At 32.3% G+C, this 21,031-nt stretch overlaps 1 protein-coding gene across 1 annotated transcript in view; it reads left to right on the top strand.

The window, feature by feature from the left end:
- Positions 1-17,616, top strand: part of Zpbp (zona pellucida binding protein) — a 90,393-nt gene extending 72,777 nt beyond the window's left edge. The window contains exon 8 of the mRNA XM_071608633.1: positions 17,504-17,616. Within this exon, the coding sequence (XP_071464734.1) occupies positions 17,504-17,598 (95 nt within the window). The 3' untranslated portion in view covers positions 17,599-17,616. The remainder of the gene's footprint in view (positions 1-17,503) is intronic.
- The last annotated feature ends 3,415 nt before the right edge of the window (positions 17,617-21,031 follow it).

Here is a 21,031-nt window from a genome sequence, read left to right as displayed (position 1 = left end):
ATAGATTTTTTTTGTTTATTTTTATTGATTCTTTTTAGTTATACATAACATAAGGATTCATTTTGACACAATTATAAAAGCATGGAATATAGTATTCTCTAATTCAATTTCCAGTACTTTCCCTTTCCCTCTACTCCTCTTTTCTCCCATTCCCTTCCCTCTACTCTTTTGACCTTCCTGCTATTTACTTACAGATTTTTTTAAAAGTTTGTGTCTTGTGGATATACATAATGGTGAGATTCACTGTGGTATATTCATATATGTACATAGGAAAGTTAGGTCAGATTCATTCCATTGTTCTTTCCTTTTCCCTCTCCCTCAATCCCCCCAGTACAGTTATCTTAAGTTTATTTCTATGGAATCTCACCCTTTTATTTTTTCCCCTTATTTTGGATGAGCTCCTGCATATCACAGGAAATATTGAAATTTCATCTCACTCCAAGCGGAATGGGAGTTGTCAAGAATATATATAATAATAAGTATTGGCAAGTATGTGGGGAAGAAGGTACACTCTCATATGTTTGGCGGGACTATATATTAGTGAAACCACTCTAGAAAGCAGTATGGAGATTCCTCACAAAATTAGGAATAGATCTAGCATATGACCCAGCTATCCCTCTCTTTCATATATCCAAAAGTTCTAAAATCAGGATATACTATAGGGATGCAGCCATATTAATCATTGTAATGCTCAATTCATGTTAACCAAGCTATGAAACTAACATAGGTACTTTCAACAATGAATAAAGAAAATGTGGTATATATACACAGTGGAGTACTACTCAGCCATAAAGAACTATGAAAGTATGACATTTGCCAGTAAATTGATGGAAGTGAAAACTATCATGTTAAGTGTGATTGTTTTCTTAATTTCTCATTGGATGTGTATTTTTAATGTATAGAAATGTCACTATTTATATTTGTTGATTTTGTATCCTACAGCTTTGCTAACCTTATATCCTAAAGGATTTTTGAATTTTTTTTAGAATCTTGAAGATTTAATACATATAAAATCATGTCATTTATTAACAGATAATTGTACTTATGTCCCTTCAGTTCGATGCCATTTATTTTTTTCTCATCAGATTGCTCTAACTAGAACTTCCAGTACTAACTAGCAAAATAGAGCATCCTTGTCATCTCATTCTTGAACCTAGGGGAAAAACTTTGATTCTTTAATTATTGAGTACAGTATTACAGTTTTTCATATAATATCTTCACCATGATGATGAAATTTTTAAAATGTAGTTTATTGTATATTTTTAATCATAAATAGGTGCTACTACTGGAAAAAAATGTGCATGTGTTTGTATGTGTTGGTGTGGATTTATATAACCATGAGGTTTTCCTGTTCATTTGTTAATGACATATATTGTGTTGATTAACTTCTTTCTTTTTGTGTGTTGAACAGTCCCAACATTCTAGAAGCAAAATTTTCTTAGTCATGGTGCCCAATTCGTATATAATATGTTGATGAATTTGGTTTACTAATATTTGGTTGATGAATTTTGCATTAGTGTTCATAAAGAATATGTAATATGTATAATTTTCTTGTAATATTTTTATCTTGTTTTTGTATCATTGTGTTTCTGGCCTCTATTATATAAGTTAAGAAATTATTTTTATGAATTTGAAAAGAATTTTTGTTACTTATTCCTTAAGGTTTGATGGAATTCCCTAGGGAAATCTTCTGGCTAATTACTGATTCAAACATCTTACTTGTTATAGGTTTATTCAGATTTCCTCTTTTTTATGAGTCATTGTTGGTATATTGTGTGCTTCTAGAAATGTGTTCATTTCATTTAGGTTATACAATTCTTTGGCATATGTTTGTTTTTAGTATTACTTATCTTTTATGTGTAAACTTAGTAATAATGCTATCACTTCTGCTTTGAATTTGAATCCCCTTTTTTCTTTAGGCTCATTAAAGTCTGATCAATTTTGTTGGTCTTGTCATAGATCTTTTTGTTGACTTCTTTCCAATATGGTTTTGTTGATTTTCTCTACCATTCTATTTTCTCTTTTAGTTAATCTGCATATTAACTTTTTTTATTTTCTTGATTCTGCTGGCTTTGTGTTTAGTTTGCTCTATTTTTCATAGATCTTTAAGCTCTAAGTTCAGTTTATTGATTAAAGATCTTCTTTTTAATGTGTCTATTTTCACCTATAAATATTCTTCTTAGCACCACCAGGTTTTAAGTTTTTATAAATGTCACTAATCAGGTTGATGAAGGAAATTCTCTTCTCTTCCCTAATTTATTTTTAATCATAAATTAGTTTGGATTTATCAAATGTCTTTTACACACCAATTGAGATGATCATGTTTTTAAATCTTTTATCATGTTTTTATGATGTATCAACTGATATAAAAATGTTAAAACAATCTTACATAAATTGGCTGACTGTAGGCTGCAAAGTTTTGTGTGTTTGGTTGTGTGTGTGTTTATGCGTGCATGCCATACTGAGAATAGAACCAAAGACCTCATGCTTAGTAGACAAGCACTCTACCAGTGAGAAACATCTTTAGCTCCACATAATCATTTTTTATCCCTTTTATATATTGCTTAACTGGATGTGCTAATACTGTTAAATTTTTATGTCTACATTCATGAGAGACTTTGGTCTACAGTGTTTCCTTGTAAACAATATGAAATATTTTAATACTAGGGCACTGCTATTTTAAAACTGAGTTACTATTCTTTCCTCTTCTTGGCTTTTCTTAAACGGCTCGTAAAATTTAAATAACTCTCCTCTCAAATATTTAATACTTTCATTGTTTTCCCCGTCTTGGTATTTTTTAATGCTATTTCACACACTTAAAATTTTTAGCAGGTAAATAGTAATATTTTTGCATGATAATCTGTCAATAAATAAAATTTTACCTGAAGTGACTCCTATAGCTTTCTTTGTCACTCAGCATTGACATTCAATTAATTACATATTGAACTTCTACAGTTTAATTGCTTTGAGATATATACACTGATGAAACAATCACTTTGGCCAAGATATGTGTTATGCACTGAGCTTTGCTTATGCTCTTTTTTCATGAACTTCCTCAATATTCAGTCCCATACAAATATTCATATACTTTGTATCACTTTAGATTTGCATACATTCTTAAATTTTTCTATAAATGGAGTCATGTAATATATACTCTTTGTCTGAATTTGTTCACTCAGCCTGATTGTGAAATTCATCCATATTGTTACATGTGTTAATAATTCCTCTCTTTATTGCTGAGTAGTATCTCATTGTATGGCTATACCACATTTTATTTATTTATCCATTCACCTGATGATAGACATTTGGGTTGTTTCCAGTTTTAGGCCATTACAAATAAAGCTGCTATGAACATTCCTGTACCAGTCTTTGTGTGGACATATGTTTTCAGTTCTCCTGGGAAAATACCTATGACTGTGATTGCTGGGTCATATGGTAACTGTATGTTTAACTTCATAAAAAACAAAACCAAATCATTTTTAATGTGGCAATAAATTTCATATTAAGTCAGCTCAAACATGAGCTAGAAGTTCTGGTTGCTCAAAATCTTTTCCAGTGCATTAGGTATTGTCTTCTTAATTTTGGCAATTCTGGTGTATGTTTGTTATGGTACTTTTTTGTGGTTTTAATTTTTATTTTCCTGACTATAAGATATTTTGAGCACCTTCTCAAGTTTATCAGGACTCTTGGTACTTCTTTTGCACTATCTCTATTCAAATAGCTTTCCCATTTTTTAAAAAAGTTGATTATCATAAAATTATTAGCTTGTAAGAAGTCTTAATATAGGAAAATTCTTTTCTGATATACTATAAATATTCTCCCCAGATTATTGCTTGCATTTTTGTTTTCAAAGGAAAAAGTTGGAGAAGTCCATTTTATTAATTCCTTATTCTGTAATGATGTATTTGTGTTCTAATAAATCCTTTCCCACTCTAAATTCAGAAGGGCTTTCTCCAGTATTTTTGAATAGTATTTTTGGATTGTACATTTTGGTCTGTGACCAGCTTTGATTTAATTTTTCTATTTGTTGTAAGAGTTGATGGTAATTTTTTTTACCATAAATGTCATCATATCCTAATTATCTGGCACCATTTGTTGAGTATAGATTTTTCTTTCTCCATTAAAATGCTGTATTACTTCTGTCAGAAATGTAGCTAAACATATTTGTATGTGTTTAATTCAGCCATATTCATCTATATGTCTATTATTTCACAAATGCCCAAGTGTTTTGATTACTATGGCTTTATATAGCATCTGTTAAAATCATATAGGTTAATCTTCCAACGTTGCTTTTATTTTAAAAATTGCTTTGTTTACTCTCTCTACTTTGAATTACTGTATACATTTTAGCATTAGCATATCAATTTCTAATTTGATTTTATTGACTCTGGATACAAAATTAATGGTAATTGTCATCTCAACACACTTAGTCTTCTAACACTGAACATGGTGATCCTCCAGTTTCGGAAATTATTTAAATGTATTTCAAGGACATTTTAAGTTTTCAGCGTGCAATTTTAACAAACCCATTTCCTAGGGTTACTCATAAGGATGTTACATTTTATTTTCTGTATTATAGATAGAATTGTCTTAATGATTTAACTTTCCAGCTAGTTTATAAGAATAAAGTTGAGTTTTAAACAACCTGGATACTATGATAGTGTTTATCAATAATTAGAGTTCATAGTTATTTTTACCTAAATAAACCTATCATCTGATAAACAGTCTTACTTCATTTTTATTATCCATGCCTTTTATTTCTTTTACTTGCTTTAGTTTTTTTAAATTTTTTTTATTGTTGGTTGTTCAAAACATTACATAGTTCTTGATATATCATATTTCACACTTTGATTCAAGTGGGTTATGAACTCCCATTTTTACCCTGTGTACAAATTGCAGAATCACATCAGTTACACATCCATTGATTTACATATTGCCATACTAGTTTCTGTTGTATTCTGCTGCCTTTCCTATCCTCTACTATCCCCCCTCCCCTCCCCTCCCCTCTTCTCTCTCTACCCCCTCTACTGTCATTCATTTCTCCCCCTTGTATTATTTTTCCCTTTCCCCTCACTTCCTCTTGTATGTAATTTTGTATAACCCTGAGGGTCTCCTTCCATTTCCATGCAATTTCCCTTCTCTCTCCCTTTCCCTCCCACCTCTCATCCCTGTTTAATGTTAATCTTCTTCTCATGATCTTCATCCCTACTCTGTTCTTAGTTACTCTCCTTATATCAAAGGAGACATTTGGCATTTGTTTTTTAGGGATTGGCTAGCTTCACTTAGCATAATCTGCTCTAATGCTAATCATTTCCCTGCAAATTCTATGATTTTGTCATTTTTTAATGCAGAGTAATACTCCATTGTGTATAAATGCCACATATTTTTAATCCATTCGTCTATTGAAGGGCATCTAGGTTGGTTCCACAGTCTTGCTATTGTGAATTGTGCTGCTATGAACATCGATGTAGCAGTGTCCCTGTAGCATGCTCTTTTTAGGTCTTTAGGGAATAGACCAAGAAGGGGAATAGCTGGGTCAAATGGTGGTTCCATTCCCAGCTTTCCAATAAATCTCCATAATGCTTTCCAGATTGGCTGCACCAATTTGCAGTCCCACCAGCAATGTACAAGTGTACCCTTTTCCCCACATCCTCGCCAGCACTTGTTGTTGTTTGACTTCATAATGGCTGCCAATCTTACTGGAGTGAGATGGTTATATTAATAGGTAACAAAGTAAATTTTAGAATGTGAAGTGAAACACTTTTTATACCTTCATTATTATATAATATGCCTATATGTACCTGGTAATATTCCTTGCATGAAATCTACTTTATTAGATATTAATATAATCAGTCCGATTTTCTTATGATTAGGGCTTACATATTTTGGTAGTTAGACATAGACTCTGTAAACATTTCTACTTTTCCAGTTGTACTTTGATATACAAATGTTTTTAGTTTTAATGTACTCCAAATTATCTTATTCTTTTGTTCCTTAATGCTTTTTGGTCATATCAAATAATCTGTTGCCTTATCCAAAGTTATCAAGTCTTAGCCCTGTGTTTCTTTTTCCCCTAGGAATTTTTAAAATTTTTGCTCTTATATTTATGACATAGATTGAATTAGAGTTAATAAGTGTATATGGTGTGAGATGTGGGATCCATTTTTTTCTTCCACACATGGAACACTAATTGTCCCTGCATCATTTGTTGACAACATGATTATTTATATAACTAGAGTACTTGGAACCCTTATCAGTAATCAGTTAATCATAGATGAGTTAATTTCTATTTCACTGTTTTATATGACTGTCCTGATGACATAATTAAACTGTTTTTATTGTGTAGCTTTATAGTAATTTTTGAAATTGGAAGAGTTATATACTACGACTTTATTCTACTACATGATTGTTTTGTCTATTCCGATATGAATTTGAGGATTGCCATTTCCATTTCTTAAAAAACGGATATTAACATTCTGATAGGAATTGCATTGAATTTGATAATTTGCTTTAGGTAATACTGATAGCTTAATAATAATGTCTTCCTATTCATGAATACAGAAAGTTTATTTATTTAGATGGTTTTTAGTTTCTTTTACTAATGTTTGTGTAGTTTTCAGTGCACAATTATTTGATTGCATTGGTTCTAGTTTAATTCTGATTATTTGATTATCCTCTTTATTGTGGCTTATATTTTCCTGCCTGTGTTAGTCAGCTTTGTGTTGCTGTGACCAAAATAAGTCATAAAAACAATTTAAAGGAAGAAGAATTTATTTTGGCTCATGGTTTCAGAAGTATAGTCCATGGTTTGCCGAGTCAGTTACTGTGGGCCCAGGGTGAGACAGAACATCTTTGTGGAAGGGAGTTGTGAAGGAGTGCAACTTATCTCATGGCAGCCAAAAAGGAGAGAGAAAAAGGGGAAAGGGTCACAGGGAAGGTGAACACTTCCAGGGCATGCTCCCAGTGTCTACCTCCTCCAGCCATGCTCCAGCTGCCTACAGTTACTATCTAGTAATTCCATTCAAACTAGGATGGAATAATTATGTTACAGTTCTCACAATTTAATAATTTCATCTCTAAACATCCCTGCTTTGGAGGTAATGCCTCATAAAAACCATAACATTTTTCCCCTCATCCCCAACTTAGGTTCATCATCCAAAGCAAAATGTTTTTAATTCATCTCCAGGTCTCCATAGTCTCGACAGTTCCAGAATTGTCCAAAGGTCTAAGTTCCAATCTCATCTGAGAGTCAAGGCAAAGCCTTGGCTGTGAGTCCTTATGAAGATCAAATGCAAGTTACATATGTTTAATATATAGTGATGCAGAGTAAGCATTCCCATTCCAAAAGGGAGGAATAGGGGCATAGCAAGAAGGGATGGGACCAAAACAATATCAAAACTCAGCTGGGCTAACAAGTCCTATAGCCACATTTGGCACCTGGGGTATATTGTCATGAGATGTTCTCTCCAACAAGGTTGGATAGCCCACCCCTTTGGACTTCATTCACAAGCTTTCCTTAGCAGACACCATTTATGGATCCTCTTAATTCCTGGAGTCTCCATTTCAACTTCAGCTTTACCTTTACAACTTTACACATCACCCTTTCAGAGGCTACTCACAGGAATTACAACCCTGCCACACTTTGCCTGACTCCAAACCTTCCTTAGTAATCTCAGGGGAAGCCTCCATGACCCCCTTACTCTAGCATCCTGTATTCCTGCAAAACCAGCACTATGTGGATGACGCCAGGGTCTTCTGCTAGCCCTGGGGATGATGACTGCAGTAGCCTCTGAGTGTGGAGGTGGCTGAGCACAGGGAAACAATATCCTAGACTCCCCTATGCAAGGGAATTTCCCCTTCTAAACCTTTGAGCCAGCAAGGGATGTAGTCTTGCAGATTTCTGAGATGCCCTCAGACATCTTTCCTATTGTCTGTACACAGTTCTTAGTATCTCTTTAGTGGCTAGAATCTCTTCAACAAGCATACCTTTCTTGGCTCCTGTTTTATATGCACTTTTCTGGCCATACTGCAAGTTTTTAAAATCTGCTTTTTCTGAATTATGTTCCCTGTTCTTACAGTGAACCTGGCTAAAAGTTGCCAGGAAAATCCATCCCACCACCTGAAATGCTTTGCTGCCTTAAAATTTCCTCTACCAGATTAATTAGTTTATCACCTTTAAATCCAGCCTTACATAAAGTCTCAGGACATGGATAAAAAATTTTTTCCAGACTATAACATAAGTTACATCTAGTCCAATTCCCAATATAATTTTCATTCCCCCTGGAACCTCATGAGAAGTCTTTACTGTTTGCCTGTTGGTCTTCTGAATTCCCATCAGAATCACCAATGAAGCTCCACTTGCAATATTCTTAAAACTTCTCCCATCTGCATCTTCAAAGTCTTCCTTGCTTCTTCCACAAACCTTCCTTCTCCAAAAGCTTCTGAACCATACCATCAAGTTACTCATGGTAAAAACCCCACTTCTTGGTACCAATTTCTATTTTGTCAGCTTTGCATTGCTGGGACAAAAATATATAACAAGAACAACTTAGAGAAAGATAAGTTTATTTTGGCTGATGGTTTCAGAAGTGTAGTCTATGGTGGGCTATGTCCGTTGCTCTGGACCCAAAGTGAGGCAGAATATCATGGTGGAAGAGGTGGTAGAGTAGTACTACTCACCTCCTGGTAGTCAGGAAGCAGAGAGAAAAAAAAAAAAAAAACAGGAAGGAGCCACAGGGAAAAAGAACCCTTCTAGGGTATGTCTCCAGGGATATACCACCTCCAGCTGTACTCCTTACAGTATAGCTTAATCATCCTCTTAGTCCATACCATGATGTACTGATTAGATTATAGCTCTCACAATCCAGTCATTTCATCTCTGCACATTCCTACATAAACAGTGTCTGTTATGGGATACCTCAAATCCAAACCATAAAAACTGTCTCTTTTCATACTGGTCATCTTTGTTTAGATTATAGATTTTTTTTTAATTTTATGTTATTTGGTGCTGGCTGCTTTTGTGCTCCTGCAGACATTATTTTTTATCATTTTATGTCTTACTATTATAATTTGGTAGGAAATCCCAGTTCAGTGTTCTGTCTAGAGGTAATTATTTCCTCTATCTTCCTAAATCCTCTTCCCAGTGGCCTGTGAATTATGAGTTTTCCTTTCTGGCTGTTGGGAACACGCACTGTTAATCAGCCTGAATGATTACTAGGTACCATTCCTTCTAATGCTGTCAAAATAGATGGTTCTTTCCCTAGCCTGAGGTTAACTTCCTCCTCACACTGTGCTGATTTGTTTTTTATATTTGGGAAAGATGTACTGATCATCTCCAAAGTTCTGTCTTTATGCGGCTACCTTATCTGTGGTACACAGTCTTAAGAACTCTAGTTTTTTTTTTTTTTTTTTTTTTGTCTTCTCCAACTCTTAGCTTGGTTATTCTCTTCAATTCAGGGACTTTTTTGGGCTTATCTTAGTGCCCTGTGCCATAATTTGGGAACTTTTGGCAGTAAGCAATGGCAACTGCTTATTAATTTTAGGCTTACTCTTGTAGGACTCATATTTTTTGTTTCCTATCTCTAACGGATCACTGTCCCTTATGATTCAAGATCCAATATATGGGAAAACATTATTTCCATGTGTTTTGCATAGTTGCTATTATTTTTGGTTGTTTCAAGCAAGATACTAAATTGATTCTGGTAATAGTAGCTTATACTTCTAAGTTCAGGCTAAGGAACTTCCTTTAGCCTACCTTTTGTTGCAGCATTATAATCCTCAATATTCTACTTTTTATTACAAAGCATCTTTTTTTAACCTTTAGTGTTGAACGATATATTTTTTCTGATTAAAAGTGAGCTTCTATTCATATAGATCTCCCCAAACTCTGTCATATTTTGAGTATTTTTCTGCATACTTTTCAGAGTTTCTCTTTATTCAGGGATTACAACAGTTTGATTCTAGTGCCTGAGAATGGAAATCTTTGTCAATTTTATATTGAGTGTATCCTGAGTTTCTTTGTCTTATTCTTTGATGACTGTCATTAAATTAAGGGCATTGGGGCATTTATTTATTTATTTACTTACTTGTTGTTTTCTACATTTTTCAGTCTGTCCTCTCTTTTTGTTTATCAGTTACATCCATGTTACACAAATTTATACTGGCCCATGCATCAAATGAAACTATTCATTCTTTTTACTGAGTTCAAATTATACAATATAAAATTGGACATTTTAATGTGAAATTTTGTAGCTTTTAATATAATCACAGTGTTAGGAAACCACTATATCTTGTTCTAAAACAATTTAATTACTTCAGCAAGAAACCCTATATTTATTAAGCAGTTATTCCCATTCTCCTCTACCCTGAAAATCTGGCAGTTACCAGTTGACTTTCTGTCTCTGTAGATTTATCTATTCTGGATATTTCACATAAATGAAAACACAAAATATGTATCATTTTATATTTGGTTTATTTCACTTAGCATAATGTATTACTTAGCATGATGTAGTATATATCAGTACTGCATTTCTACTTGTGGCTAAATAATATTTCATACTATGTATATGTATACAAATTATATATATATTATATATATGTATAATCTCTCCATTCATAGCATTTGGAGTGTTTCCAAATTTTGAATATTGTGGTTTCTGCTGCTGTGAACATTTATGAAAATGTATCTGCTTAACTACCCATTTTCTGTTCTTTTGGGTAAATAACAATAATGGAATTACTGGATCATATTCTGTTTTTAACTTTTTGAGTATGTGCCAAATTGTTTTTCACAGTGGCTACTACATTTTATTGTCCCACTAGTAACATCTGTGGTTACTTGTTTGTTACATGATATCTTGGGTAACACTTATTATTTTCCTTTAACAACAAAACATACAACCCAACTTTTAACCATTTTAGTGTGTATGAAGTAGTGTCTCATTTGGTGTTAATTTGCATTTCCCAAATGACCAACGTTATATTGAGCATCTTTTACTGGGCTTGGTGGCTATTTGTGTATCTTCTTGGGGGTTGCCTATGTAAGCCTGTTGCCCCTTTGTCCAATTGAGTTTTTGTCTTTTCGTGGTTGAGTAATAAAAGCTCCAGATATTCTGTATCTTAAACCTTTGTGGGTATATGTTTTGCAAATATTTTCGTGTATCCTCTAATTTGTCTTTTATATTATTATTAATAATCTGGAAATTTATTATTAAAACAGATTTTTAGAGATTTGGTTTATATATTATTTTTCTTTTATTGCTCATTCTATTAGTGTCATATCTAAGACACTATTACAAAATCCAATATATAAAAGTTTCCTATTTTCTTCAAATAAGTCATCAATGTATTTTGTGCTAATTTGTTCTATATATATTTTAGTTGTTGATAGACCTTTATTTTATTCACTTATTTTTATGCAGTGCTGACAATCAAACCCAGTGCCTCATAAATGCTAGGCAAGTACTCTACCACTGAGCCGTTGACAACCCCAACCCTTGTGCTAAGTGGCTTGAAATATGAGTCCAAATACATTCTTAACTATACAGCTACCTAGTCATCCCAAAATTATGCTGAAGAAATGTCTATTTTCACATTTCATGCACTTTTCATCATTGATGGAAATCAGTTGTCTTAGATATATAAGGTTATTTCTAGATTCTCAATTCTGTTCCATTATGTTTTTCCTTATGCTAGTTTTATAGTTTATTATTATGCAGATTTTTAGTAAGTTCTTAAATTTTCATGTGCGATTTTGTCAGCTTTGTTTGTATTTTCAAGTTTCGGGTGCTTAAGACCACTTGTAATTCCATGTAAATTTGAGGATCATCTTTCCATTTCTTCAAATAAAGCTGATAGATCTTTGATATGGATTATATTTAATATGTAGATTGTTTTTGATAGTGTTGCCAAAAATAAAAAGAAGCAAAACCATTTAAATGTAAATTGCACTTGGACACCTCCCCCCCCCCCCCCCGAAAACTGTTAGAGCTAATAAAGGAATTAAGTTGTAGGATACAAGGTCAACACACAAAAATCATTTCATTAGGTGTACACGCATGTAAGTTTGTGTGGGGGTTGAGAGAGTGAAGGAGAGATGGGGAGGAAGAGGGAGATTGATTTTTCCATTTAAGCAATGGGCAATAGGTTGCATCCACTTCTTGGCTATTGTGACTAATGTTATAGAGAACACAGATGTGTAGATATCTCTTAAGTTCCTGTAGTCATTTCTTTTGGATCTATATTAGGATAAGTTGCCACAATAAAATTTCATAGATTGGGTGTCTTAACAGAAATTAAGTTTCTCACAGTTTTGAAGATCAGGGTTCTGTTCAGATAAGTTCCTGGTAAAGGTATTCTTCTTGGTTGCAGATAACCATCTCTGATTATGTCCTCACAAGGCCTTTTCTTTGTGCATGTTGATGGAAAGAAAGAAAAAAAAAAAGAGAGTGCACATAATCTCTCTGGTGTCTCTTATTTGACAATTTCTTCATTCCTCACCAGCTCTTATTTTCTGTTATTGTGATACTTGCCATCTTTAATGTGTTTGAAATGGTGTCCCTTTGTGGTTTAGATTTGTATTTCTAATGTTAAGGGTCTTTTCATGTATTATTGGCATTTTATTTTATTTTATTTTTTTTAAAGAGAGAGAGAGAGAGAGAATTTATTAATATTTATTTTTCAGTTTTCGGCGGACACAACATCTTTGTATGTGGTGCTGAGGATCGAACCCGGGCCGCACGCATGCCAGGCGAGCGCGCTACCGCTTGAGCCACATCCCCAGCCCGTATTATTGGCATTTTATAATGTCTTTTTTTGGAGTTAATATCTATTCAAGACTTCTAACCTTTTTTTTTTTTTTTTTTTTTTTTTTTGGTACTGGGGATTGAACATAGGGACACTTAGCCAGTGAGTTACATCCCAGCCCTTTTATTTTTTATTTAGAGACAGGGTCTCATTAAGTTGCTGAGTTTTGAACTTGTAATCCTCCTGCTTCTGCCTCCCAAATCACTAGGATTTAAGGCACATACCCCACACTTAGCCACATCAATTTTTAACTGGGTTGTTTTTGTGTTATTGTTGAGTTGCAGGAGTTTTAAGTATATTTTGATATTAACTCCTTACTAGATACATCATTTGCAAATATTCTTTCCTTTTTGTTATATTCATAAGGTCTTTTGATGAATAAAGGTTTTAAATTTTAATGAAGTTCAATGCATTTATTTTCATTCCTTGTGTGTTTTTGTGTCAATGAGAGAAATCATTACAAAATCCAGGGTCATGAAACTTTTCCCCAATATTTTCTTCTAAATATTTTACAGTTTTAGCTCTTATGTCTTGGATCCATTATATGATATAAGTTAAGAGCCCATGTTCAGTTTATGTGGATATCTATTTTTCTCAATACCATTTATTGAAAAAACAATTGCCCTCTCCTCATTGAATAATCTTAGTAGTATTATCGAAATCATTTGACCCAATGAGTTTATTACTGGATCTTCAGTTCTGTTTCATTGGTCTATATGGCTTTCTTTATGGTAGCACTACATTGTTTTGATTACTAGTTTTATGTTTTACAATTAGGAAGCATGAGATCCTAACTCTGCCCTTCTTTCTCAAGGTGTTTTAGCTATTTGGTTTATCTTGAGATTCCAAATGAATTTTAGGATGCAGATTTCTGTACCTGGGGAAAATAAAAGTCATTTAAATTTTGATAGGAATTTCATCGAATCCATAAATAGCTTTGGGTGGAGCTACATTTTAATGGTATTGTCTTCTATCCCATGGTGATGTGGTGTATTCTCTTTTACTTGTGTCTTTTAGTTTATTTCACTGATCTGTGTTAGTATTTTGCCAACTTGGTTAAATTTATCCCAAAATATTATATACTAATACATTGTAAATAAATATTTTTGTAATTGCCGGATAGGATTGTTTTATCATTGGTGTATTTAAACAGAACTTATAACTGAAAATTTTTATCCACTGGACAACAATTTCCCATTACACACCCCTAATCCCTTAGTAGCTACTGTTTTTCTTTCTGTTTCTATAAGTTTGACTACTTCAGATAACATCTTTTAAGGGGACTCATGCAGTGTCTTTTTTTGTGATTGATTTATTTTACTTAGCACAGGCTTATTTGTGTTGTAGCATATGACAGGATTTCCTTCTTGTTTGAGGGTGAATTTTATTATGCATTTTCCATTTTATATATGTTTGTCCTCCCATCTACCAGCAGACAACTTGGTTGCTTCTCCCTCTTAACTACCATGAATAATGCTTCAATGTACATGGGTGTGTAAATATCTCTTTCAGATCTTGCTTTTAGTTTTTTTGGATATACATTCAGAGGTGGGTTTGCTGGATCATATGGCAATTCTATATTTAATTTTCTTGAGGAACCTCCATTATGTTTGTGTTTTTCATAGAAGATTTGTATTCCCACTAACAAGGCAAAAAGTTTCCAAATTTTCCACATCCTCACCAACATTCATTTATTTTTCCTCATACTAATCTATATAAGGTGATACCTCATTATAGATTTTATTTGCCTTTCTCTTACAATTACTGATGTTGAGCATCTTTATATGCTTTGTCCATAGGTGTTTCTTTTTTATAATTCCTCCATATACATGGCTGATATTAAATGTCTTAATTTTTCTGAGAATTTCCTTGGTTCTTTTATAGCCTTAGGTATTGTGTTCATGCGTAATCTCTTGCCCATGCATGTATGGATTTGTAGTTATGGTTTTTAGGAACCATACCTATGGCCTGAAATATGACTTGTGCCATCATCAAGTCCAATGGCAGGCATCCCTCATGCATTTAAGAGTGCCAATTCTGTCTGCTCTGTTCTCTCAAGTATGTGGAGTGGAATTTCCCAGAACTGTATTGAGGAGGATGTTGGGCATGAGTGAGTAAAGATGCCATAAAATTTCCCACTGTTTTCCCCACTATTTTCTTTTGCAGGTATTTTGTTTTGTTTTGTCTGTGTGTTCACTGGATTGCTATAGATATTTGACTTGTTTTCAGCGCTCTTATGAAGTTACTTTGTCCTGTACCTTGTAGTTTACTTAATATTTTCATGAGAGAACTGGGGTCCAGAGCTTCCTATTTCAGGATCTTGTTGAACCTTCTCTCAGTATATATTTTGATGTTTATTTGAATTGTTTAGATTCTGGTTTATTTTAATACTTTTTTTGGTATAGTAAAAAGCTCATAAGTTAACCAATTGTATTTTTCTCTTTTGGTGTCTATTTTTAAAGTATTTTTAAAGTAGTTTTCTTTTCTTTCTCATTGATTTATCTGGGTAGTTTATATATTCTGAATCATATTCTTTTGTTGATTACATAGCTGCAATTATTATCCTAATGTGCTCCTTGATTACTACTTTAAAATTTTATTAAATCCTTAATTCATTATCAAGTAATTTTACTATGTTCATGTATGTATCTTTTAAAGAAATTCCTTACCTAAAATTTGAGAAGGTTTTTTCCAGTACTTTCTTGTCATTTGTTTATAAGTCAATACTAAATCATCAGTGCATCCTTCTTTCTTTAATAAATGTAGTCCACTTATCTTGTTCTATATGTTTAAATTCCATTTTAACATTTTCCCTCAAATATGCTTTACAGAGAAAAATATTTTAGTATTACAATACTAGGAAAGAATACTACAGATAAGGATTCTCTAGTATTAGACATATTATATCATGAAAGTTTGTTATTTCTAATAGCTATTGCAAGATCATATATACATAACCATGAACTCAAAATTATGCCAATATTGGTTCTTTTGTGACAATCAGTATAAACTATGTATGTAAAAATAGCATGAAGATTTCTCTTGAGCTTGTGCTGTGATTTAACACTTCCAATAAATTTGCTTAGCATTACCACATTTGTGTTTTCAGGAAATATTAATGTGTGATTTGAGAGAAAAGGCATTATGATCACATATGTTTGAGAAAACATACTGTATTAACATCATTGGGACTTTAGTATGTACATTATCAGTTTAAAGTTTCTTGTTATTTGTAAAGCAGAACACATCTATTTAACATTGGTGAATTCGTATTTTTTTCCATCTGAAACATTACATTCCAAATAAAACATCTACTAATATTTGAAGAAGTCTGTGGAATATATATTGAAAATATTTCCTCTGAATAAATAGTTAAAATATTTCCTAATTTTAAAAACTACTTCTTAAAACTTAAAACAATATGAAATTAAATAGTAATAGTATAATAATCCAAACATTAACACATATTATTATAATGCTGGAAGAATTTATTTGATGTCCTATAACATCCATACCTTATATGTATGACTGAGATCCTTGTCCAACTACTCTTTCAATAGGAAAAGGAGAAACAGGTTAGATACTCAACCTAGTTAGAATTCTGCATGAAAGAATGTGAAATGCATGCCTCTACTTGCAGTGGATGAGATGGTAGTCCCAGAGTGCATTCTGGTTAGGCATTTATTGATTGCTTTTTCATAGAAGTCATCTAATTTTAATCCTTATGTTAATATTATGAATTTGGCTATTATTTTACCTGCTTTACAAATGAGGATAGTCAAATTTAGAGACTTGAATGCTTTACCTGGGATTCCAGAGTAAATCTCATTAACAAATGGTATTTGAACTCTGTTTCTTTCTGCACTTCTTTAACTTTCTGTCATGAAGAGATAAGATATGATAATATATTCATGGCATTATCCTTATATTAGGGATTATCAAATTAATTTAAATTAGCATTTTTTCAAATTTTATATTTAGTAAGTAGTAAAAATAGGACTTGAAATCACAAGATTATAAAAAATAAGCTGTATCAAAGTGTGAAATATGATATATCAAGAACTATGTAATGTTTTGAACAGCCAACAATAAAAAATTAAAAAAAAAAAATAAAAATAAAAAATATCACCCATAAAAAAAAAAAAATAAGCTGTAGTCACTTTGCAGATTGGAGCTACCTTTACAAATCTAAGGCACAGTTTATGATGGGCCATCTGATAAGCACAATTGGTTGTACCTGTGATGTTGACATCTAGTGGCTTCTGCTATAACTGAAAGGATGATCTATTCAACCTTTGAACTCAACATTGTATTACCAGTAAAAATTATTCTAGATTATAGTCTTTTTCTGAGCCAGGATCATAGTGAAAAGCTTTTATTATATCATTTTACCTAAATGAAGAATATAGAGTATTAAGTTTCCAGTGGCAGGAGGGAAGAGAAACAGGAGTTTTTAATAGACATAGAGTTGCAGTTTTGCAGGATGAAAATATTCTGGAAATTGGTTATACATGTGAGTGTACTTAACAATACTGAAGTTACAATTAAAAGGGGTTAAAGACATTAAATTATATTATATGTATTTTACCTCAATTAAAATAACACTTAAGAGAATCTTTGACAATTTATGCTACATACAGAGTTAATTTATGTGACATTTTGGGGACATATTACTTACTAATTTATTGTTTATTCACAGTGATCTGCAGCCCTGGATCTTATAATCCCCGTGATGGAATTCACTGCCTTCAGTGCAACAGCAGTCTGGTGTATGGAGCAAAAGCATGCGTATAGGACATTATCTTGAATTATTTGGTGGTTTATTAAACATAAAAGTATATTTTTGAAATATTAATATATAATAAATCACTATTATGCTAAAATTAAATAATCAGATTTTACAACAAAAGGTCTCATTGTTTTAATCATAGTATGTCCACATACTTTTAAGTGTGAACATCCTGTTATCTTTATCCATGAATGCTCAACCTACATATGACTTCAGAATATCTCTTGTATCACTGTTTAAAAAATAGTTTTAAATATACTGTATTAGATTAGCCCCGAAGATTTTGCAGGGTTTTAAAAATATGTATCCCATTTTCTTTACTATATATTCACTGGACTCAGGTCACCACGTTTTTTTATAACTTTGATTTTAGCTTATTTCAATCCTTTGATTTAATTTTATGGAAATTTAACTATTCTAGTTCACCCTTTCACAGTTCAAAGCCAGTTTTAAAGTCTACATCTTATTACTGCAGTTGTTAGTCTTTTTAGTGTAAGGCCTAACCCAAACCACATTGTGGGTTTTTAAAACAGTTCAATGTGGCTATCTTTTTATTTTGTAATTTTTATTGTTGGTTGTTCAAAACATTACATAGTTCTTGATATATCATATTTCACACTTTGATTCAAGTGGGTTATGAACTCCCATTTTTACCCCGTATACAGATTGCAGAATCACATCAGTTACACATCCATTGATTTACATATTGCCATACTAGTGTCTGTTGTATTCTGCTGCCTTTCCTATCCTCTACTATCTCCCCTCCCCTCCCCTCCCCTCCCCTCTTCTCTCTCTACCCCCTCTACTGTCATTCATTTCTCCCCCTTGTATTTTTTCCCCTTTCCCCTCACTTCCTCTTGTATGTAATTTTGTATAACCCTGAGGGTCTCCTTCCATTTCCATGCAATTTCCCTTCTCTCTCCCTTTCTCTCCTCAATGTGGCTATCTTAAACTTCCATTTTAAAGTCTCTTTAATTACCCTGACATTTCAGAATGAATTGGAGAAATCATTATATTTCCCTAGATCAACATTTGAACTTTCTCAGTAGGGAGACTAAGATATTTCTTTTTTTGGATAATACCTCTAGAAAAAAATCACTCATTAGAACTTTCATTTTATTTACTTCACTATTAAAAATGAGTATTATGTGTTAGTTATTACTGATACCATAACTAATATTTATCTTCTCTCACACAAGGATGTTATATTTGAATTTGAAAACTTACCAAAGGTTTAAGTACCAGGAAAATACATAAATAACTTACAAAATGAACAGTTTCTCAATTTCCTAATTATTTTTTGATTTATTTTTGTATCATCTTTGCTATGGGACATTTCTGTTTTGCTCTTCATATTTCCTTTCTTAAAAGGACACAGATATTTGTACTTACCAAATTACACAAATTGGATGTAGGTACAAGTGGGCAACACATTAACAGAAAAAGTATTAATTATATGCTGGGAACTATTATCCTTGATAAAATAAGTGTATGGTCCAGTAATTAAGTGTATGGCCCAGCCATCCCATGGACAAATATAACCCTGGAATTCTCACACAAATAAAAATGGAAGATAAATTTACTGTGGCTGTATTTTGTTGTTAGCCCTGGTAGTGCTTTTTTTTTTTTTTAAATCTCTTTCATCATGATGATGTGATTGTTTTCATATAGTTTCATAGAATTTTTTCAAATGCCTTCTTTTCTCTGGTAAGTAACATATTAAGCATTATTACATTATTACTGGAGTGAGTTATCGTAACTAGTACATATTGAATGTATAAAATGATGAATTAGATATAATTCTTTCCTTAATTTTTACTCCTTAACACTGGCTAACTTTATTCTGTTATTTAAAATTTTACTAACATAACTTATTATATGTTTTTCTAACACATGAATAGCATCACATAAATAATAGGTTAGCCTGGTAATGCAGAGATAGAGTTGGGATGGGAGTAGTAAGTCCTAGAGGTCAAAATCTATACTGGAGATGATCTGGGTAAGAGTAGACGAAAAAAAAGAGAGAGTGATAGGAGTAAGTTCAGGATTTTTAGCTTTGATAGGCAGACTGGAAATGAACCTTCACAAATACCAAAATTTAGAACAAGATAAGATGAAAGCGTGAGTCCAGGCAAAGAGAACAATTGGCAGAAATTGAAGCAAAGGAAAAACATAGAAGAAAGCGAGACATTAATTATTTCATGTTCCTGTTTCCCATGGTGAAATGTTTTTGCTTTATTGTATTATTTATCATTTATTTTAGTTGGTTGTATATTTGTCTTTCACATTCAGTTATAGGATATTCCTTAGAAGGTTTTAACCTTCTTCATAGGATATAGTTAAGTGCATAATAATTAATTAATAGACATTTAAAATCATTTGAGTAAAAATACTTCAATAGCTAAGACAAAAGTACCTTCTGTTATAATGCCATACAGGCTATTGAAAGGTTGTTTAAATTTATGACAATATGTATGATAAAAATCATAAAATAACCCAAGAGAAATTATCATAAATCAGCTTCTGTTGAATATTTTTGCTTGCATCAAAATATTTTACATTAAAAAATAATAATCTTACATTTATATAATGCCATAATTTTCACAATATTTTTGAAAATTATATGTTCTGATATTTTTACCAACCTCTGAAGTTAGAAGGGCAAATATTATTCTCATTTTGTATTTATTAGATTTTTTCTCACAATATGTAGTTTGTGCTCATGTAGTATGTGCTCATTTGGCAGTATGTAAAAAGATCCTTAAAAAATTAGATCCAATAATCTTACCTTTTGAAAACTATCCTAAGGCAGTGTATCAGAGATCAGGTAAAATATTATATCCAATGATATTGACATATTTTATACACTAATAAAAAGGAAATTAATACAGTGACCTACAAGAGAGAAATGGTTGAATAAATTATGCTGTTTCCATATGAAAAACTGTTACTGAGCCATTAAAATCATATTTCCAAATTAAAGGAATTAATTAGGATTATATATAATTTATTAGTTTATCTGCACTGTTATTATTTGTTTAGATTTTTTAAATGCACCATAATGTTAACAATGAATGTCTCATTGTAATAGGATCGTGTGTGAGTTTTTGACAGTTTCTGTTCTCCAAATTTTCTTCAATTAAATAAATGACTTTCAAAATCTTGGAAGCAATAAATGTAATTTGAAAAATTAAAGTAGTAGAATTTTAGAGAAACATTACTGCTTATCTCTTTAGTATCAACTCACTCTTTCCCTTTTTCCTAACACAGCACCAGTTTTGCTTACTCTAGGCAGTTTTCTTTTAAGCCAGTCAGCACATGGTTCCCCTGACCATTGTTTTGTTGCAGCCTTGAGGTGAATGCACTTGAGGAGGAAGCCTACACTCAGACTGTTGAGTAGCTGAGGTATTGCCACGGTGCCCAAAGAATGTCCTCCTT

Source organism: Marmota flaviventris, chromosome 1 (assembly GCF_047511675.1).
Source record: "Marmota flaviventris isolate mMarFla1 chromosome 1, mMarFla1.hap1, whole genome shotgun sequence".
Classification (NCBI taxonomy): Eukaryota; Metazoa; Chordata; class Mammalia; order Rodentia; family Sciuridae; genus Marmota; species Marmota flaviventris.
The sequence above is the reverse complement of the archived record's forward strand: the minus strand, read 5'-3'. Positions and strand labels throughout refer to the sequence as shown.